The 24199-nt window shown below is 41.1% G+C and overlaps 1 protein-coding gene across 4 annotated transcripts in view; it reads right to left on the minus strand.

Annotated features, from left to right (window-relative positions):
* Nucleotides 1-24199, minus strand: part of LOC144717860 (oxidation resistance protein 1-like) — a 117322-nt gene that overhangs the window by 86007 nt on the left and 7116 nt on the right. For all 4 annotated transcript variants that reach the window (XM_078593579.1, XM_078593581.1, XM_078593578.1 and 1 more), the window contains one exon: nt 464-546. In XM_078593579.1, coding sequence (XP_078449705.1) covers nt 464-480 — 17 coding nt within the window. In that variant the 5' untranslated portion in view covers nt 481-546. The remainder of the gene's footprint in view (nt 1-463; nt 547-24199) is intronic.

The following is a 24199-nucleotide window of genomic DNA, read 5'->3' on the forward strand; positions in this document are numbered from 1 at the left end:
ACTCCATGCAAACCCCGTGGAAATTACCATCTATATTGAACAGAATGCATACGATTCTTTGACAACAAATAGGCGTTTTGTTTATTTGTACGCACACACATTTTTTTTTTAATGAAAATGGGATGGTAGCCACCTTATGAAACAACTCGCGCTCATTGAGTGTGTTTGGGATTGAAATGGCTCGCTTTAAATTTATAGCAAAAAAGGTGTAACACTTTACACCGACTGCAAATTATGTATTCTACCATCACCTCTTAACCCACACGCAATACTGTATCACATATAACACACATTTATGAGGTTAATGATTGGTTGAATAATGACAAAAGATAAATTAATACTTGGGTAACCTGCATTATAATTGTTTTGTGATGGACCCCGAGTTATTCTCTTTATGTTAGACGATACATTCTTTTAATGTCTTCTAAAGGTATAATGATGCATATTGGCTCAGAAATCTCACCTTTTAGTGTTGAACATTTCTTCTGGTCTTCTTGCAAATCCCCACTTCACACTCTGACACCAAAGCGAGCGCTCCCACGTTCACTGCAAAACAAAATGCAACGCACATTGCAGTTGCCAAGACCATGATAAATATTTTCTTAAGGCAAATCAATACAACAAAAAATTACAATCCGAAATTAAGACATCCTTTAATATTAAATTGACTGCCAGGGATTATGGATGACAATTACTCCATGCCAGTTCAGAAACCAAGATGAATTGGTGTATCCATGATGGGGGGGGGGGGGCGTGCAGCACATGAGCCCATGATGGTGAACACATTGTTTTGGTGCCAATTATTCAACCAACGGAACGAATTAGTATGGATTCCAAGCAATGCCTACATTGAAAGTACAATGTAACCGAAAGCAAAAGAGATACCACAAGGGCCAATTACTGCTCAATAATGCAGAATATTAATAACCCTACAAGTTAATAATACAATTCATGGCAGCATAAGGGTGGCTGACCGCATTTCTGTTGGAAACACATAAGCAGTAGTTAGCGTATTACCTTGGCCAGATGCAGGCCACGGAATTGCATGAAATAGCAACCGATTACGGAAAGTCTATCATTAGCATGCACACTTCCACTCATGGCAAGTGCTCGTAATTGCCAACATTGTGCCGGTGAAAGGCAGGAACACTGAAATACATGCGCTGGCATGTGCCCCGGACTCCGTACAACATATGTCCCAGCTGTATGTGCGAAGGAAGGGAGGTAAAAAAAAAGTCGACAACCTGTCATTTCCATGTCAATGTTGTTTGATAAGGCCACATTGAAAGTATTTCAACTGCTTTCTCCTTATCCCAGTTCAACCTGCAGCCGCAAGGAACAGCTGCTATGGGCCGCTCATTAGGACAAGATGAGATAATTAGACAGATCCAGTTTTATGCATTTAACAGCTCATCGGCTTGAGACACAATTCCCTGATTTAGGCTGACATTAACAAGCTCACAGAATGGGGAACTTGTAATGAAGGCATAGCAAGATGCTATCTGTGTACATCTGTTTCAAGCAGGACATTTTTTTAAATATTTATGATGAAAAAGGCTGACTCAAAAACATTTACCATACACACAATCTTTCCAATGCTGTCAAATGTTAGGGGTAAAGGACTACAATAATTAGAGCTGCATTTCACTCATGATAAATAGTAAATGAGTTATATTGCTAGTGATACCAAATTCATGTAAAAAAATGCAAATAAATGCATTTCAAATTTCAGTTTTTATTATCTGGAATTTTGTATGGACTGTTTTTTTTACATTCATACCACCAGACCCATGATTTTTAATTCAATCCTCATTTCAATTGGGACGTCATGATCCAATCGACTCTCACCTGCTGATAAATAAAGGAATTTAACTGAGCTTTTAACGAAGAGCACAGAAAGACAAACAACATCCCGATGCAATGCAATAACATGTTGCCTACAATACCATGTACACTAGTTGTGCCAGAAAACGTGCCAAACATAATTAAAAATACAATTTCTCATCACTGTGCAGAATATAAATAACAAAATAGATTAGCAAACAACGTCTCCTTCAAATACTGGTCTCTCCACATAAAAAATAAAGTATTTCTTACACAACCAATTGGCTCAAACATTTAGTTTCTCAAGGAGCATGCAACTTTACAATGCCCTACATATTAAGAAAAATCTATTTTTTATATTTCCAACCCATAAGTCAAGCTTGTCAATTTCAAAGAAGAGAGTCATCGGATGGATGTTGTTCATATTTCTGGTTGTAACATTTGAGCGACCTCAATGAAAGGGGGGATTTAACAAAGAGCATGCATGACGAACATATTTAGAAAATTCTGTCAAGCATGGTATACAATGCAATATCTTTCTGCTTTGTTTGGATTTTAAATTCAGCATATCAAACTGCTACAATATGAATGATATAGCACGGGTGCAATGAGGTAGAATCTGATAGTACATTAGCATTGGAAACATGGCATCATAAAGAACAAGTAATTATAACTGTTCCAAAAATACCAAGGAAACTGCTTTTATTCTGATGTCTTAGTTTTCTTCATTGCTGTATTTTTTATTGTGTCACTGGCAAAGAAGACGATCCTGGTTTCTTGAGTTCTCACCTGGTTAAATCAAATAAACTTGTACTATGTATTATAGTATCCTACAGTACCACCAATTAAATGAAATTATTAAATACAATTTTCCAATTAGTATTCACCCGATGCTACTTCATGCATGTGGGAAATGGACAATGCTACAGGTATGTGATTAACAAAGCAACACACAGCAGAACTTACATAATCTGCGTTCCAATAATTGGTTTGCAAATCATCCCATAATGCAAGCGACCGTGAAGTTATCGTGGATTAATTTTAGCCACTCTTCACGTGCCCACACTTCCTCTGTCATCCACAATATGTTTGCAGATGAATGGAGTTGCATGGCTAATTCTTCCTGTAATCCGTGGTACACCGCGTCAGAGAGAGTACGGGACTAACCTCTGAAGTTTGCCGAGGATGATAGGATTATTATACGGTACCCCTTTCCTATATCACCGCAGGTTATTGGGAGTTCTGTTGCAGCAAACTAAATTTGCACTCGAAACTTTGAGCAGAATCGTGAAAAGAATGCAACACAGAAAGTTGTACTGTGTTGGGAGAGTGGTCTTTCAAAGCAGTTGATCATTCAATGTCGGCATCAGCAAATATGTTTTTCTGGACAGAAGGCCAGAAAATTATTCATTCTAGAGAATGCAAAAGAAACATTTGTACAATTGCATCAGATTTTAAAAGCACTAACTTATCTACAAGGCAGAAGGATCAAGAAGATAAACGACAATGTCCAAACACAGGTTGTTCTACTTCTAAATCTACAGTATTCACAAAGTTAGTTATTTTAAATCTTGACTTAAAGCTTTCGTGACTGCAGGAATTCATATTCTTTGGGTCTTTCGGTAAAGTCACGTAGATAGGTTCAAGTAAAATAACAAAAAACTACGACGTTTCGATCGCAACACAAGCGGTCGTCTTCAGGAAAAGGGGGGTTAGCTTCCAAAGGCAAACTGTTTATAAGGGTTTGAAATGAGCATAGCCCAAATGTCAGCAGCCAATGATAGTGTAAGTGGTGGGCAGCCAACCCGACGGTGGTTGGTTTTCCACCAATCAAGGGGCTGCCAGGTGAAAATTAGCATGCTAATGAGAGATTAACATATTAACGGAAATTTCAGAGTAGCAACCGAGGGGAATTCGGCGCGCGAAGTGGCTGTGTTGGTGTGAAGCTTGTGAAATTGGCGTTAAAGCACAACTAACATCGGAAGGTGGTAGGATGGGAACATTATAGCTGGTTATGATTTAAACTGGTTAATAACGTCCTTCCAATGATTGCTCAGTTTGTACCCATCTTCTCGGTTGAAATTGTCTGTGTCTATATATATGGATGGTTCCATGAACAAATCTTTGTTGATAGCCAGTGGGCTTGCAAAGTACCTTCGTCTTAGAGAAATGCTAAACGGATCTTGTTCAGGGCCGGCCTAGCCCTGATCTCAGAGAGAATAAGATCAACAAAGATTCGTTCATGAAGCCATCCATATATATAGACACAGACAATTTCAACCGAGAAGATGGGTACAAACTGAGCAATCATTGGAAGGACGTTATCAACCAGTTTAAATCATAATTGGCGATGATGTTCCCATCCTACCACCTTCCGATGTTAGTTGTGCTTTAACGCCAATTTCACAAGCTTCACACCAACACAGCCACTTCGTGCGCCGAATTCCCCTCGCTTGCGGCTCTGGATTTTCCATCAACATGCTAATCTCTCATTAACATGCTAATTTTCACCTGGCAGCCCTTTGATTGGTGGAAAAACCAACCACCGTCGGGTTGGCTGCCCAACACTTGGATTAATATTGGCTGCTGATATTTGGCCTATGCCTATTTCAAACCCTTATAAACAGTTTGCCTTTGGAAGCTAACCCCCCTTTTCATGAAGATGACCGCTGGTGTTGTGATCGAAACTTCGTAGTTTTTTGTTATTTTCTTTAAACCTATCTATGTGACTTTACCGAAAGACCCAAAGAGACACCACAATACATGTGAAGATGATGCTCCCTGGGACTCAATGACCCACTGACAACAACACACAAATTATTGTGCAGGACCTACCTTTTTTCTACGTACAATTGGATGAAAAAACTGAATCTTACACGGCAAACTGAGGCTGTGCAACCCTAACGTGGACATGGTTCCGCTTCATGAATATGCCTTCAAAACTAATTTATGAAAAACCCGGAAGAAAATAAAAAAGATAAAGGTACAACCCTGCATGAAGTGGCCATACCACTGCCGACAGAAGGGCCTCCACTGGAGCTCTAGAGAGCGCCTCTAGATGTTATTTTGGCCTACTCTTCCACACTGCCAAGGCACCTTGGAAGAGGTGGGGGGTACCCAAAGAAATTGGTAAAATCCTGGCGTTCGTTCAAGTATGCATTGCACACTATAGAAGATTTACGATACATGTAGTTGCCCTTGTTGCCCAAACTGATTATTAAAAATATATATAATCAGAATCGTGATCATAATGTTTATTTAGACTGGAGGAATCCGATGAGGTTTGGAGGCCTCTTTCACAGATGTCCAGTATGGTCGTGTCCAATATAATACACCAGACTACGCATACAATGTAGTGGCTACAAATTTGAGCTTGTTGAGCACATGGTCTCTTGCTTCAAGAAAGCTTTCATATATCCATGGCAGATCAATTAGATATACCCTGTCAAATGGCTTTAACGGATTGCGTTTGGAGACCTTCAGTCAAGGTCATGTGATTGTACCAAGCACAATCCCTTCAAGAGGTCTGAGACCACACCAACATTCTTATTAACTCTTAGGATTGACGAGCTATGCAAACAGATCTGTCGCCTAAACCAACCAATTATGGATGTCCTGCTCATATTTATAGCGCGCAACGTTTTCCTGAATAATAGAATCAATGGCCCAATTTAGAAACGGGATTTTTTTTCCTTCCAAGAACCAGATTTGTATTTATTTATGAAAGCTTCCACTTTGCCCCATATATGTATGTTGAACTTCTTTCTCGCCGTATGTAGCCAAACGAGCTAAAGCGGAAGTGCGATGCTTTCAGCAGACTCGATGTTATACACATTTTAAACAGTCCTGCAGTGCTCCAAATAGTGAGTGGAAATCCAAAATATTTGCAACACAAGCTGCCAGCACACTTAGGCTGTCTCACAGACACACAGAAAACAGCTACATTATTAACTTGGTTGATGGTTGATAGACATCTCTTGCTCAAAAAACATTACTTATATATGGCACTGCTAATGTTACCAATACAGGCAGATCAAAACAGAGCAATCTACATTGTATTACTTTAGAAAACAATAGCATTCAAAAGAGGGCATTGGGAACATGATGAAATACTCCACATGAATATTAACTGTATGTCTATGTAATAATTCAGCAAATTGCAACTTTAAAAAAATTCATATATCATACTGTATTGCACTATTGCATTATTATGAAGAATGAAAAATGTGGTTTTATATTATATTATAAAAAAGCTATATGTAGATTATCATGATCAGGATTTGCATACAAGTTGCATGATATTCATTTTTATAAATGAATTCATGATTCAGTAAATAATAGAGCCGATTTTACAGGTAGAGAATTTAGATCTTTCTTAAAAAAGTGTCAGAGTTAAAGAGTGATTCTAAATCACCTAGATTTAAATTCTTCTCACGCGTCACCCAAGGTATAAACCAATTCTGAAAAACAAATGAACAGAGAAGCCATTCGTAGAGCTAGCCAGATCAAGTATGTAATAACAACAGTATTTAAACATAGTCTTGAAATATTGTCAATTTTTTTTTTTACAAATGAGCCCGTGCTCGACGTCAATGGTGCACTCCAAACCCATTAACCAGCTCTGCTCGAACCAACACCTCACACTCTTTTCCATGCTCCGGCAGTGTGCCAACTGACATTCGATGCATTGGACAAGTAGAGTCATGCACAGATGACGCAGTGATAGTGTCCTCACGGTGTCTTGACTGACGTCATACGTCATTAATTCATTGTTGGCATCGCCTCTGACCCTGCTTCGCCTAGATTCAGGTGTCTTCTGAGGCCAGTGTATCACGATTTGGTCATGGCTTAGCATGGAAGCGGAGCATGGAAAATCAGCAGTGAAAAACCACCCGTAACGTGAGTGCGTCACACTGGCTCGGCTCAGATGTGACAGTGGAAAAGGGATATCAGTTCCCATCTACACAAGCCTCGTCAATAGGTGAGGTTGTGAATTTCGAAGCCAATAAGTCAAATGGTGAGTGTCAAGTGGTGTTTTTGGAAGCTGTCCAAGCACCAGTTGCAAGCTAGCTGGTGGGACAGGTGATCAACCCAGGGGCCTCTTCAATTGCATCACCCAGATCAAGCTGGAGATCACGTTGGCACCACTCACAGTTTCTCCAATGAGGAAGTGGTAATCCCACAAAGTTGTTGCAGATTCTAGGAGCCGCAGCAGAGACACTCCTCATGAAGCCCCCCATGAGACAGTGATTTGGCTGAGACGACACGTTACTCGGTCTATCGACCTCGCCTGATATACAGGAGGTTGTGGGTTCAATCCTGACCCTGGCGCCTGTATATTTAGAGTTTACATGGTCGTGTGGATTTTTCTCAATTCACATTTAGAAACATGCGTTTAGAGTATTTGGTTGTTATAAATTTCCACACAATAAGCCACTTCATTGAGCTATTATTTGCGACCAAGTCCCTTCTGAAAAAGAGCTATATAGCTCCAATGAGCCTTACCTGGTAAAATAATTGTTTAGTTTAGCCTTAGTTTATCTGATACACCACCAGGGTCTCTAACACACCCTCGAGGTTGACGCCCGCCTGGACTTAATATGGTGATTAACGCGACACCTCCTGGAGACCTAACCTAAAAACTGCCACCATTCAATGTTCAGGCATTTAATTGAAAAATGTCCAACTGCAGTCAATGCATACAGAGGTATGCATTGACTGTAAAAGCAGCCAAGGTGTAGTCACAGACATTTCCAGCAGACTAGAAAACCAGGAACTCCTGGGCCACTCGGGCTACCAGAATTGCTCTCGTCCTGTCCTCTGACGTGTGCCAAAATCTGGTGATCAAGGGGATAAGAAGGCAAAGCCTAGCCAAGACCCTTACTCCAGTCGTGCACAATGTGTCTAGGGCTGCCTCGTGTGGATTGTGGGACATTAAATAATAAGCTGTGGCTTTGGCATTTAGATGCAACGTCAACACGACCACCTGAGGGCATCAGAATCTGTGACATTTTCTCAAACATTTATGGATGCAGTTCAAACACACAAAGGTCCAGCCAGCCCCTGTTGGGAGCGTCTGCGGTGTTGTTCAGCGTTCTGGCTAGATGAGATACCGACAATATAACCACTTTTGTCTCGAGCCAGACAAACAAGTGACTGGACTGCTCCACCATTTACCCATGTTTGGAAAAGCCCTGCTTTGTATATTGCAGAGACCATGGTAATTTTCTTGCATCTCAACAAGTTGCACTTCCCTCTGACCAAATCCCATGAAGAGACTGGAGCCAAACAGACCCTCATGAATTTTAAACACATTTGATACTTGTTGAGATTGGTTTAGCACAGCAAATGGATCCTATGCTCAAATGTTTCAGACTTGGAGCAAGAGTGGCAGTGACAGTGAGGAAATTTCACTACATTATCCTGCTGGTAATTTAGGTTGATTAAATACGTGTAGTGACAAAGAATGGGTTACTACGGCGTGTAGCACTGGTTACTGGCATCGAGGGGAATTGGGGGCATAGCAGCCATTCTGCCAGCAGAGCATGCAATGCCATGTAATGGGTCACTAGGGTGCGTAGCGCTGGTTGCCAACAGAAAGGGGCATATGAGGACGTAGCAGCCCGGCCGGCTAACTGGGCACATAATCGGCCGGAGTAAGGGATGTGGGGCAAAAGTAACCGAGGGAACACGTGGGGTATAGCCCAGAACCTTCTGGTAGGTTCCAGAAGGGGGCGTGGCTGAGGGCGGAGCCAGGCAGGGGACACGTGGGGTATAGCCCAGAACCTTCTTGTAGGTTCCAGAAGGGGGTGTGGCCGAGGGCGGAGCTAGGCCACACCGAGGGGCATAAAAGGGGAGTCCCGAGGCTGGATCAGGGTTGTCTGTCGTTGTAATGGAACCAGTCCTGCTAAGTCTTAGACTCAGGCGTCGTGGGTCAGGCAGCGTGCCGGCTGCCCTGACCCGGTTGTAATTATCCCGTGTGTGAACAAGTGTCTAAAGTGTATAATAAACGTGTGTTGCCTCCTACGACTAGTGTGTCTCTAAAATAACCCACTACACATGTGTAGTGACATAGAATTGGTCACTACGTAGCAAAGCGCTTGTTGCTGGCCCGGAAGGGGATCTGCAGAGTGAAGCAGCCCTGATTGACAGCAGGCCACGTGACAGACCTGAGAGGGATCTAGGGTAAAGGTTAAGGAGGGGACACGTCGAGAGCCCGCTCGTAGGTTCCAGAAGGGGGGCGTGGCCAAGGCGAGGCCACGCGAACAGGATAAAGGGGGACAACGAGCAGGAGATCGGGGACGTCGTTTGGAGTGGGATCCCCTCGTCATCATCGTCGTTGCTGTCGCCTTCGCCGCTGTTGTCTCGTGCCTTCATCACTGTCGTCGTCCACTTTATAATTGCGCCGCTAGCAGTAGTTGGCTGTCTTAGTTCAGCACCGTCAGTGTCAGACAGCTCGCGTTGTGTTGTAGGCTAGCAACCAGTGTAGAGTTGCATTTAGGCGAGAGACAGAGCGTTGTGTAACAGCAGAGAGTGTGTAACAGTGTGCTCAGTGTTTAATTAAAGAATTGCCTCCAAGAAGTTACGTCTCCAAGTCAGTCACTACACATGGAAAGGAACAGATTTAAAGGGATCAGAGACACACAAAAACATCCTAAGCAGTTGAATCAAAGTTCGATAAACATGCACGTTTATAGTAAGTTCCCAGTCATCCATTTACAGTTGTTTGAACATTTGATTGATCAATATTAATAACCTAGAGTATATAGCAGTCTACATTTTGATTGAGTTGGAAATTATAGACGTATTGACTCTAAAAAAAAACAGGCTTGGACAGGACACATTGATATGAGGGAAGGTCGCTGGCAGACGAGACTGGAGATGGCCTGGCAGCCAATAGAGGGAACACGCCCAAGAGGATAATCACCACGGAGATGAAGAAACAAGATTGGATCACGTGCTTGTGTGACACGGAGTGTGGCATCGCAAGGCAAAGACAACGTGCAGAAGCTCTCATCCCACAGGGGATTGATCAAGGCTGGTAATCATGACGATTTAAATGCGGTGAGGACAGTGGCACAGTGGCTAATGCTCTGCACAATGAACCCGGCAAATCGAATTTGCTTTTTGGGCATGGCAAACATCAGAGGTGAATGATATCTGAACTGGTCCTGGGCCTTCATGCCCGCCTTCAAAAGCTACGCTGATTAGCATGGTGAAATATGGTCAAACAACAACCATGTCTGTATGTGTGCATGTATGTTGAACTTCTTTCACAACGTACATAGCCAACCGTGTGAATCAGAGGTGCTAATGTCTGATACAGAGTGGGAAAGCCTTCATCCACGAGATGATTTAAAAGGGCTGTAAACTATTGTTGTTAATATTTCCATACAAGCATGACTAATAATGATGCCCTTGGCACAATACCTATGTAATAATACTCTTGGAGACGACTTGTGGAATCGGTCCTTTTATTTATTCCAGTTCACAAGTACTCCCCGCTGCTGGCAGGCAACGGGAAGTGGGCAGACAGACCACAAGAGACGCACCGCCACGTGGCACTCGGAGCCCCGCTCTGGCGTGGCCCCTCTCTTCCTTCGTTCTTCGTCTGACCCCGTGTCGTTCATCTCTCCCCTTATTTAATGCCTGGGTCACGTGGTACGCTCCAGCCAATCCTTGGTAGCCTGCGCCGAATCTTCTAGATTCCCCATCAATTCCCGGGACCACGCCCCTGACTTTTCTTCCCATTGGCTGAGGCCAAAACCAGCAGAACCAATCACCCTAGCTGGCACCCCTCGATCACGCCAGGGCCATGCTCCCAGGCTCTCCCCCCATTGGCTGTAAAGCAGGACCGGCAGAGCCGATCACCACGTGAGCCGGACATAGGCTCTTATTACACCTATAACTACCTGTCACATATCATCACATAATGGTGAGAGCTGACCACAGCAAATTTCATTCCGATTGGATATTACCACAGCTTTTCCATTAGAAAGTGTTTGATTAGTTTGGACATCCTACACGATTCAGGCATGCTCAGATGTGATCGACTTTATCAAAAATATTGAGCGTGTCACACGCGTGCACTTAATTAGTGGACGAAATAATTTGCAACTAAATTAAAACCAAAATGTGTTTTATCAATTCATTCTTCAGTGCAAGTCTCAACAAGTACTTACTAGCACCATAGCATGCAATTAATAACTCTAACTATATATTCATGGAAATACGTAGGCATACTAATAACACTTTGTTGAGCTATCATTTGCGGCCAGGTCGCTTATGAAGAATAAGTTCATCCCTCAGTGGGCTTTGCCTGGTAGGATGGGGATGGTTTCGTTTTATCTGTATGTGTTTGGGTAATTTGTTTACCTTTCTTGTACGCTCCACTACTATCATAGTTTGAATTGTTTGTTGTTGTAACGTTCTTACCCGCCCCCTACTGAACATCTGTGAAAAAGAGCTTTATAGCTCATCGGATTCCTCTAGTATAAATACATATTCTGATTCTGATTCACTACTATACAGCCCTTTGTCAAGTCATGGCTGAATGAATGCCTCCCCCTATGCCATGTCCGCCATAGGGGTTGTTGACCACACTCCACCACGCTGGTCAGTGTGGGTTGGTGTGAAAAGGAAATAGGAATATAATGTACGTGACCTCAGTGCTCACTTATGTTGTGTGCTGTCCACACAACATAAGTGAGTCCTTTTTTGTTACAGTGCACATATACTGTGGTGGTATGTAATATATCAAACTGCTATGGTGGCTTCATGGTTAGTGCTCCTGCCTGTGGGATTCGGGATTCTTGGCTTTTGAATCTAACCTTAGCACTCGGGCGACCTTGTCGAACAAAAATGCGAGCTCGAAGTTTTTGGTATCCAGAAATGATCCCACAACACAGCTTCGCAATGTAATCATACGGTCCTTTGCTCGCTTTATCGTAAAATATTAACTATTAACTGCACATACTGAATCAGCATTTGTTCCTTTCTCAATGCTTACAAGCCATTTCATAAGCTGGGATGGATCCCTCCCTCTAGACCAGACTGCCACAGGGCAAGACTTGGCATGTAGATATTATATATTGCATCATATGGTTGTCCATCTTAATCAGGGACATTTTAAATTGACTTCAGTTAAAGTCCCATCTTGCCCAGCTTATTATGTTTCATGGCACGTTGTTATGCTGTGACAGATTTGTGTTATTAGCACCACATATCTGAGTATTAAATATCAATACTTGATGAATGAGACATTAAAAAAACACACATTTTGCATGGATGCAAAAAAGAGACTTACATACTGCTACGGTTAAATGTTCCTAGATGTGAATTTGCTGTGATTATATTTGTTAAGTGGATCACACCAATTTAGCACAGTAGGATTTTACTGAAATACCAAACAAACGTCGGCCTTTGTCACAAATTTGCACAACTAAACAGTGAGCATTAGTCCACGTTGGTGTTAAATTGGTTAGCAACAACTACCTACTGTGCAGAGTTTTGTGACGAATTGTAAACACAGACTATGCCTAGCATTCAACTGAAAATAAAAGGCAATCAAATTTTGACTTAAAGCTTTCGTGACTGCAGGAATTCATATTCTTTGGGTCTTTCGGTAAAGTCACGTAGCTAGGTATAAACAGTGTGCATTCAGCGGATTTCCCCCCCCCCTCTTTCCTCCTGATGATGATCGCTTGTGTTGTGATCGAAACGTTGTAGTTTTTAGTTATATTAATTATTTTTATTAATTTGTACCTATCTACATGACTTTACTCAAAGACCCAAAGAATATAAAAAGCACTCGTTCTGTATCAAACTTGACAGTGTCCAATTACTGGTGATGTTGAATAAATATATTTTTTTATACTCTTGCAATATTCATCACCTGATGATGATTGCTTGTGTTGCAGTCGAAACGTCGCGAGAATTTTATTATTTTATATATTTTTTTATTTTTTTATTTCCCTTCTACGTGACTTTACCAAAAGAACCAAGAATATGAATCCCTGCAGTCACGAAAGCTTTAAATCTAAATATATTTTTTACTTCAGAGTTTTTTTAGTACAAATGAGGGACAAAATTATTCAAGATGCTTTTTAGCTTCAACGTTTTAGAAATGAATTAGATTTTGATATAATTTAATAGAAAAAATATTTTGTAATACCACTAGATTTCATCATTTGGAATATCTTGCATTTAAACGCAATTCATTTGGCTTTGACTATAATAATAGCCAGGGTATGCATAACATTTGTAACAAAAAAAAATTGTTCCTGGGTAGTAAGTGTTATTTCCTAATTGCTTATGCCTAAAAAGTACAGAAAATGGCTATCATTCCCCACAAACTTTGCTTTTGTGACCAGGACAGTGATATTTAGAAATGTACCTATTTTCAATGAAAAAACGTGTGCATGTGTGTCATTCCTTCACATAGTCCTGGTCACAAAAGCAAAGTTTGTGGGAATAGCCATTTTCTATACTTTTAGGCATAATCAATTAAAGAATAACACTTACTACCCAGGGACAAAAATCGTGTTACATAGTGTAATTCAAATGCACTAAGCCACATGGATATTTAAAAGCGAAAACTGAGCTACAAATATAATTAAATCACCTCCACTTGGTGGAAGGGCGCGAATTCTCTTCTGCTGCCCCCACAATATGAAACTGCCTCCCCCAGCCATCCGTACTGATAACTCCCTTCCCCTGTTCAAGTCCAGGCTCAAGAACCTTCCTCTTCTCTTTTGCCTATGACTGACTGCTTCTTCTTTAGAATAAATATATAGAACCATCGACATGTAGCCCAGATCTCACTGTTTCTTGTAGAGTGTCTTGAGATATGGCTATATGTAGACGTTACATAAATACAAATTGCACTGTATCTTCCATACAAATTTCACGCCAAACAAAAACAAGTTTACGCGGTGGTAGCTTCCACCTGTGATTGAGCACTGTGGATGCGACAGTTGGTGGATCACACAGATGTTGTGTATCTCCCATCCCATAGGTGTCGAGGTACCATACCCTGGCTTGCCAGGAGAAAGAGGTGCAGCAATCATGAACTAATCTCCATCCGTTTAACACGTAGGCTTTCGCGACCAATATTATTCATAATAAAGGTTTTTGGGTTAGATCGCGTAAGCATAAATATGTGTCGTAACCCTCCACCACCCGACAGCCAATTAGTAAGGGATTTGTCACGTTAACAAAACACCAATTAATTACTATTTCAGCCTACCGGTGTGTTGGATCTCTGCACCTGATTGGGTTCAGTGATGACGTCGTCCTGCTCTATTTAAGACTAGGAGCAGGTGGAGGGCTTCACTATTCTGGCAAATCGCCCCATGATGCTGGTTGTAATTACCAGCGAAACGTCGTATTCAAATTGTAAATGTTGTGGATTTACTCTCCAACACACCGTGGGCTGAACTAGTAACTATTTGGCATTTTGTTTACGTGATAAATCCCTTACTAATTGGCTGTGTCGGGTGGTTGAGGATTACGACACATTTATACTTACGTGATCTAACCCAAAAACCTTTATTATGAATAATCTTCATCTGTCCCATCTGGATGGAAAAGTGTTGCCTCCTCACGTGTATGGGTTTTCCCCGGGTGCTCCGATTTCCTCCCACACATATAAGCACTCATTAATTGCCTGAAGACATCCGAATTTATATGCACCTCCGTGTTTTGAGGATTGTGTAGTGTTGTGAGCTGCAGTCTGCATAATGACGCTATATAAAAAAAATGTATAAACAGCCAATGTTAAAATAAACGTGGCTCATTAACAACACAATTCACGTGATTATTTTGTGTTATTGGTGTGTGTGAGGAGAAAGGAAGACAGATGCATTCATCGCATAAACAAGTCAAACCTGCCCACACAGGACACATAACTATTCAATTAATGTGCATACCTGTGTTACGACACATGAATGAATGAAGCATCACCCCTGTGTTATAACATTGGCTCAGCAAGATCCTTTGCCATGAGCAACACAACTGCTGTGCAAAGACAAGGAACCATGTGACTAGTGGATATAATGTAACACACGCCGTACCTCAAGTCTGTTCCTATAGTACTAGAAAATCGTCTTACAAATCTTACATTTTCTTAAAAATATAATCTAGCAATCTACTTTCATGTAAAATTCCTTTTTTGTCAGAGTAAACTTTTCTACTATATTGTATCACCAATATATCCATATACTTACTGCACTTTTCACTATCAATCCGATTGATATGTGGCCAATAGCAGAGAAACCTTTCTGAATTCTAGCTTACTAATTTGCTTGGTTGGCCTCAAAATGTTCCTCTACGCTGTTCTCGAAATCTTTGTGAATGATATATGTACGTGCGCTAAGAAGCTAATGGGTTTGTAATTGAAATGATTTTGTGATGCTACATTGGCAGTGATGCACAAATAACCAAAAAAGACCTCACCTTCGTAAACATAACGATGCCATGAAAATAAAAAAACATAATAGGTGACAAGTCCAGAGAAAGGCCCTTTTTTCAAAGCACGTAAATATGGAAGCCAGAGAAAGTGTATTTCTTTGAGTAAGCTTTGTCACCCTTTTTGAATAGAAGATTGAGAAAGTATTCCATGATTGAGCCACTAAATTTCATTTCTGTGTCAACAGTTTCTAATTCAGCCATTTGTGTTACAAATAACCCTGCTTCTTTGATGGTCTCCACAGTTATGACAACCGGTCTGAAATATTTCCCATTTTACGCTGTTTGCTTCTTCACTTGACATTTTGAACTTCCTCTTTTTTATTTGAAATGCTAATTAATTCCTGCGATGTATGACCTTTGCGAGGGAGTTGCAGAATATTGTATAATTCATAATGGAGGTGAACCTGCTCAGGTTGGAGTGCTAATTGAAAACCTGAACGACTGTACATTACGGAAAGTAATATTATTGAGCAAAAGAGGAATAATTTAATCAATATATATGACCTAATATCACATGAATCGCATGACAATTAAAATAGCGGGGAGGTTGGGGGGGATATTAAAAATTGCGTAAAGAAGCATGGAGAGATGCATGCACAGAATAACACTGAACGATAAAAAGACGAGCAGGTATTTTATGGAACGTTTTGACCGGTAAGAAAAGTGGGCTTAAGCAGGACACATCACTGGAAGAGATGATGGCCGGTCTTCGAGACTCATGAGGAAGTGCCAAGCAAAGGAGGAAACATGCTGGAGGGGATATTCACTTTGGAGACGGAGCAATGAAATGAGCTCGTGTGCACATCACAAGACCAAGAGCGCGATAGCAACCTGCTTTGGAAGGCCATCATCGAGCAATAGACAGATATTGGCTGACAATGATTAACTGTAGCGTGCATTCACACACTAATTCCAACACAGATCTTGGTTTAAGACACAGGCTTTCGGTGAACTGAAGTAGTAACTAATTGCTACGTTTAGTTTACGTGACAAACCTGATGAATTCGCTGTGTCGAGTAGGGTGGTTGGTTAATGACATATATCTACGCGACCTCACCCATAAAACCTTTATTATGGACAGATCTCAATGCTGCACATGTCAAAATACCGGTCCAATATTCGGGCTTTTTTTTGCACTATAAATCACGAGACAGTGCTGCTACGACCTATGAAGTGGACAGGTCAAGAATTGCAGCAACTCTTCCGAGTTGCTCTTTTTACGTGATTAGAACGGACGGCAGAAAAGCAGCTCCCACCAAGGCTGCGTGTTTACAACGCGTTTAACTACTATGCATGGCAATGGCCATGCAGAGCCCTACTGCGCTCTAGTTACTGCTTCACCTTGCTATATTGTGTGGCTCGGGTAACGACACTGTACACGGGATTATATCTCTCCCCCCCCCCCACCAATCACCACACACTCACACGCAGTGGCGGGACAGGCACCGAAACGGGCTGCAGAAACCGGAGCAAACATTAACAACCCAGCAACGTTGTGGACACAGTCCTTGTCTGCACGTGAAATCTAAGAATAAACCCAAAGCCTCGTATGCGCACTCTATAAAGTAAATATTAACGAATAAAAACACTAAAATTGTAAATGTATACGAATAGAAATGTTGAATAAGGTTAACATTTGATACACAAGTATACCTACACATTTAAGGGCTTGATTGATGTAATTTTGAGGATGTTTTCACCCATCGGTCCTGACAGATATAGCGGCACATTTTCACCAAAAAGTGAAGAAGAAAAAAAACATCCGGCGCATGAAGCAAGTCATTACTGCAATACATTCAGCAATGTTGATCAATGTCATAGAGACAATACAGAAATAAGTCCTTCTGAATTGCAAGAGCAATATTACGAAACATTGTTATACATACCCAGCATAAAATAAATGTCTCCAGGCAAAACACCGTTTTTTTAAATCAACATGAACCGTAAATGACAAACAGCTGATTATAGCATTTACAATTAGGCTTTCATTGCAGCTCTTGACTATAGCAGGCAAAACCCATTCACATCGACACTGCAGCCTGGAATATACCACAGTGGCCAGAGTAGGGGTAATGGCAACTGGGGGCAATACCACTCATCACACCAAAAAGATCAAGCATAATGTACTCCAAACAAGACAAATCTGAAACACCTGTACAATGCAATTAACTTGGTGATATATATAGAAATAATGTTCACGGCATTGTGATTCAGGGGTCACAAAATGTGATACAGGATAACGATTGTGTATAAACTTAAATGTTTTAACTTTAAATAATAGAAAAATAAAATGTGAAGGTACATTTATGATCATTGTTGCATGCTATGTACAACAGCTGCGTATTTAAAGGCATAGCCTTGCCAGATGTGCACTCAAAGCATCTCTGCTGCACCAATTACAATACTAATGCAGTTCTTGTTAACGGGCTCTTACAAGTGCTATCATAATTTAACTTGCACTATCTCTACTACTCATATTCAGCTACTCACAACACAAGAGATGTTTTCAGCAAGGCAATGAACAATAAGACTTATCTTGGTCACACATTTCTGTCCCAAATGTAAGCATCTCTATGGTTGTGCAGTAGTTCATCCACTGCGTTTTGAACCCTGCGGTCCAAGTCTGAATACCAGCCATGGCGAAAATCAGTGGCGAGAGGTACATCAGAATCTTTCTTCATCGTGGAGAAATCCGATGAGCTATGAAGCTCTTTTTTCAGAAATGTCCACTAGGGGCGGGTCAGAAACTTACACAAAATGACAATTAAAAAAAGACTAAAAGAGTGAAAAGTATAGAAAAATTAAGCTAATCACAAAAAAAAAATACATCTAAACTAAACAATGTTTGATTTACATTATTGGTTCTTTTGGTAAAGTCACGTAGAAGGGAAATAATAAAATAATAAAAATAAAACAATAAAATTCTCACGTTTCGATTGCAACACAAGCAATCATCATCAGGTGTGAAAACCACGGCAAGAAATTTTGAAATTTGAATCCCTGCAGTCACGAACGCTTCAAATCGAAATGTTTCATTTAACCAAGTAAAGCCAAATGAGCAATTAGTTATTTTAAAGAAGCGATCTGAACCGATCCTGCCCCCACCGACCATTTCTAAATGTATATTTATTTGACCAGGTAAGGCCCACTGAGCTATTTAGATATTTTACGAAAAAGGCACTGACCAACATAGTGATAAAACAACTCCAATGACCTTCATCCATCAGCGGATTACCAAAGGACGGTAAATTAAATATATGTATGAAGATTTCATTATACATCTATGACAATAAAGCTTAGGCTTATAACCTGATTGAGGAAAACATGCATACATGAACTGTAATTCAGACAGACTATCAAATGATAAGTCCCTGGCACATCAGCTCAAAGAAGTAAACAGAGTTCACCACATAAGTGCATCACCTTGATTATGGACAACATTGGTCGCGAAAGCCTACGTGTTAAATCAATTCTAAGGAACCTATTCCATGCACAAGAAAGCAATTTTTGGCATCCCATAAATTCCAGCAAATATTTTAGGGACATATATATCGAACATATACTGTGGATGGATATAAAAGAACATCAACTTGGAAACATTACAAATTAAATATATGACCATCTGTCCACGACATAATTGTAACGCACACTTCTAATCCAGTGCTTTCAAAGCAAAGGTTTGCGGATAATTCAAATTTTTGGGGCATCAAAACGCACTGTGCTACAAAATGGCCAGATGGCGGCAGTTTTATTATATTATTCGACTTGTTTACCTAAGAAGCGTCACCGAGTCGAGACCCTACAAAGTTTTTTTGCAGTCGGGGGAGGGGGGGGATGCTATAATCCGCCAGTCATTTTTAAAATTTGTACCGTGACAGCGGTACGCAATGGCCTCCTCTTGCAAATGACATCACAGGATCTTTAACATCCACTATGAAGCAAATGGCGTGTATATTTGCAGTTAATACACTCGCAGTAATAATCAAGGCAGCCGACGGATTGGAACCGTGAACCTTTGCCACAAGTGGCAAAACGTGCTGCCGGAAAGCCATATCACCACCCATTTAGCGAGTGGTTTGCAAAGCCATCTGTACAGACCTTCCAGTGTTCTCCAAGTACCATTTCCTCCGTCATACATTCACTATAACGGTTAAATGGACAAACATTCCAATACACGATCTTCATAAAATATAGTCTTGTGATTCAAGAGACATTTCGAAATTCATTTTTATTATTATTAATGTATAAGCCCTCCCTCAAAAGCATGTATTTATTAGCTGATTACTATATTTAATAAAAGGACAGTTTGTTCTTTTTAGACTACAATGCCAGAACCACTTGGACATTTTACACTCCAGTATGTCCACTTGATCTCCTTACAACCATATTTATTCCAGCAACATTAAATATGGCAATGCTTTTTTAAACGGCATTTGTCTTTGTTAAAATATTGCAGACATGCAAAATAAAACTGCTTTTGTTCCTGCACATATCAGTTATTGATTTAAAAAAAAAATTAATTACCTACTATAATCACCCAGAAATGTCTGTCCGTCCCGCGTGTGACGTCACTCCACATTAGGCCCCCCCCATGTGACGTCACTCCACATGAGGCCCACCCCCCTCATTAATATTCATGAGTGGGTGGATTTTTACACTAACGCAGGTCGAGTTCAATAAAAAAATGTATTATGTAAAGCCGCTTCAAATATGACGTTTCTTTAAAGAAAGTGTACGCAGCACAGTGCTACATCCGTGCGTGACGTCACTGCAAGAGCCTTCCCCTCCCTTCATTAATATTCATGCCCGCGTAGAAATTTACACTAACGCACAAGGTCGCGCACTCCACATGCCGCACCCCTCCCCTCATTAATAATCATGAGCTGAACAATTTTTCTATTGAATATTACAAATTTACTGCAATTTCCACCCGTCCTTGGAAGGGCAAAAAAGCTAGTGAAATATAATGTCCCTTTTTATTGATCCATTGCCGAATGAGGCCCTCCACACATTGGTGGACATTGGTGCAAGCTGCAGCCTAAAACAGGACAAAGATGAATTTTGTTGAACGGTCCCCTGTTGACAACACCTGTTTCTTCATTGTATATGAGCAATATACAGGCTAAACTCTGCTTAGCTTCCAAGATCTGATGTGATTTGGCGCAGTTTGGTCAAAGGCATATTCAACTATGTTAAATGGTATCTGAAGCACTGCACAATTTATTGATGATCATTTTGAAACTGCCCTTCAAAGTTTTAACTTAAAATACAATCATAGGCGTTTAAAGCGTTAAATAGGCTTAAACTGTGTGCAAACAATATAACATGACAAGTGCCATATAGCTGCAAAGTGCACCGATCAATTACCAGAGGAAACCTAATCACTGTAATTAATCTTCGCTCCTGAGCTATGCCATACATCTTACCTAACTGCCAAAGGGGTAAATAAAAACAATCATTGAAAATGTGTCAACGAACTGAAATCTAATAGTATGTACAAGTTGATGACAATGTAACTCTTCGGTCTGAATTGTAAAAGTAAATTCAAGCAAAAATGTCCACATAATAGGCCACTTTGTTGAGCTATCATTGGTGGCCAGGTCACTTCTGAAAAATAAAGTAATGCCTCAGTGGGCTTTGCCTGGTAGGGTGAGGATGGTTTAGTTTGATTTATGTCTCTGGGTGATTTGTTAACCTTCCTTGTACTATCTGTTGTAACATTCTTACCAGTCCCTACTGAACGTCTGTGAAAAATAGCTTTATAGCACATGGATTCCTCCAGTGTAAATAAATATTTTGAAGGCTTTATCCAAATCAATGCGTTTGCAGGGTCAACAATATAAACACTTTGGCGTGGGGTATTTAAGGTGAATCACTGTTGCTGATCTCCAAAGAGTTCAAAGACAATTCTAGATTTGAAGCTTTCGTGACTGCAAGGATTCATACTCTTAGGTTTTTTCGGTAAAGTCACGTAGGTAAAAAAAAATGAAAATAACTAAATTAAATCACGACGTTTCGGAGGCAACACAAGTCTCCGTCTTCACTTGATAGTCAATTTGGCTGTGACGGTCCCACCTGAAGACGGACACTTGTGTTGCCTCTGAAACGTCGTGATTTAATTATTATTTTCATTTTTTTATATTATTTTTTTACTTACGTGACTTTACCAAAAAAACCTAAGAGTATAGTTCAAAGACAAGCACTGGCTGGAAATGACAATTCGACAAAACACTACAGCTCTCCCAACAAACGCGCAACCGTGACAATAGAAATCAACATCGGAAAGCTGTACTCATGAAAGCGATGGCCATGGATCAAACACGTTCCTTCGGAGTGGGCAGGTAGGAACTTGGTTGGACAGCGTATTCGTACGATCCGTGTCACGCGGTGCAAGCTGAGTGGGGCGGCGCGTCACGCGGTGCTGAGCCCACCCGAAGCGCTCTATGAAATACAAATCGAGGGCGTGGCTATGCACGACATGACAGACAAATAATCCCTGGTGGGCAGTGTGGAACTGTTGCTCCTACCTGTAATACAAAATGGTCAGTGCGCCTTTTGGCGTCATCTGGTCCAACACCATGTGAGACTAGGCTTTAAGGAAAGCTGTCTCGGGTGTGGACCAATCAATTTCAAGGAGAGTGCATACATTATCAGAGTTATGTTTTTTGTTTGCATTCCGACCGCAGGTATTGTGGTCAATGCAAACATGACTCCTTGTAAAAAAGGTGTCAATTTTGTCGCCAGATAAAAGGGTAAAAAAACAATCATCAAAATGTCTAGATTTGAAGCTTTCGTGACTGCAAGGATTCATACTCTAAGTTCAGGTGAAACCGGTTTCACCTGAAGACGGAAGCTTGTGTTGCCTCCGAAACGTCGTGATTTTTATTGTTTTATTTTTATTAATTTTACCTATGTGACTTTACCGAAAGAACTAAGAGTATAATCATCAAAATGGTCAGTGTGTATATTGGCTATACTCCAGGTAAAGTATGGGCCAATGAATACTAACCTCACGATAGAAAAGTTAACCAATGAAGTGTGAACCTCGAATGGAACCAATGGCTCACCAATACGACAAATGAATAAGTATTGGCATCGGAAAGGGGCTTCTGTGTTGCAAAGAGCTGCATGCAATATAAGGGAAATGTGTTTTCTCCACGATTTTTCTACTGGATGGCTGTATGGATTGTATTGCGATGGTCATTCAGTGATTTTAGATCCATGTTCCCTGTTCTTGCCTTGTATGTTTTTGTTTACCAGAAATCTATTTCAACAGATGATGTGTTCAGTGTTCTTTAGGGAATGGCCCACAGGAAACGTGTATAGACGAAATAACGGTCTATGTATATCTATTGATTTAATAAAAACATTATTAGGACAGTTTGATTTTCAAAAAATGATGGGAACAAGATAAACTGTATATTCGTGTATTTTAAAGTATAATGTAAAACATAATGCGCAATGGGAAAAGCAAGTTATCCCAATACGTAAGCAATTCCTTATATGAAATGTGATGGATGTGCTGCGATGAAAGTGTTAAATAATTTAATTATACATGCACTACGCTCATCTTCATGACCTTTCTAATTTTATGGAAGTAGCAAATGTCCCTTATCAAAGGACAGGTGATTGACATACAGCAGTTGATACGACTGCACACGTGAGAGCAAATGCCAATGTCAGGGAAGGTTACACAATTGCACATGTATGAATACTGCAAACGTTGAGGTATTCTGGACACATTCATTCTAAAGATTGTCATACATGCCACATCGCAAACACATGTTATTTGAAACTAATTGTCTATACACATGTCGTGACATCGCGGATGTCACTGTATGGTGCCGGCCCTAGAGGAGCATGGCCTCTTGCACCTAGGCGTGCAAAAGACGCTGGCCACACTCAAGTTAGACTTCTTTTGGCCTGCCATGGCTGAAGATGTCGCTAATTTGCTCAAAGGATGTGTGCAGTGTGCGCGGCGGAAGCAGCCGGCGAGACCCTGTTGTCCACCGTTACAATCAATTCAGGTTTCACGCGTAAACGAACTTGTTGCTCTGGACATCCTTGGTCCATTTGCCACTACCCCTCGGGGGAATAAGTATTTGCTTGTGGGCGTTGAGTATTTTTCACGCTGGCCCGTGGCCTGGCCGCTCCCCAACCAATCGGCAGTGATGATCACCGAGGCATTCCTCAATGGTTATGTGGTGGACAAGGGTGCTCCCAAACGTCTTTTGACTGATAAGGGAAATAATTTTTCTTTTAAATTGTTGCGTGAAGTCTGCGATTTGTTGGGAACAAAGAATGTACGCACGTCACCGCCACAGCCGCAGACGGATGGCATGGTTGAGCGGCTGCACAGGACTCTAACCTCTATGATAAGCCATCAGGTTAGTGAGTCCCAACTCGATTGGGACCTACGCATTCCCAGAGTCCTGGCCGCATATAGATGGCCCCTCACGCATCCACCGGCTACTCACCGTTTTTGTTATGTATGGAAGGGAACACAATCCCCCGATTGATGTTCAATTACAAGCCGCACCCAACAAGGATAAATCTTCTTCTTGGTTCTTTCGGTAAAGTCACGTAGAAGGGAAATAATAAAATAATATAAATAAAACATAATAAAATAATTCTCACGACATTTCGGCCACAACGCAAGCAGCCATCCTCAGGTGAAGAACAGGTCTGTCGGAAAGACAGCATCTGTCGGAAAGACAAATTTCGGACTCCGTGCGCTTCACTCTTCAAAAGCTTTCCGAGGAACGGGAAGCTTCCAGGGTAAATTCCAAATCGCACCAAATTAGCCAATGAGCGGCTTAGGGGGTTCCGGTGCTTCTACGTATGAGTGGGTACCTGGACACAGAGCCTGGTTGCACTGTCCACAGGTACCGGTGGGTACATCGCC

This window comes from Lampetra planeri, chromosome 4 (genome assembly GCF_965212315.1).
Source record: "Lampetra planeri chromosome 4, kcLamPlan1.2.h2, whole genome shotgun sequence".
Classification (NCBI taxonomy): Eukaryota; Metazoa; Chordata; class Hyperoartia; order Petromyzontiformes; family Petromyzontidae; genus Lampetra; species Lampetra planeri.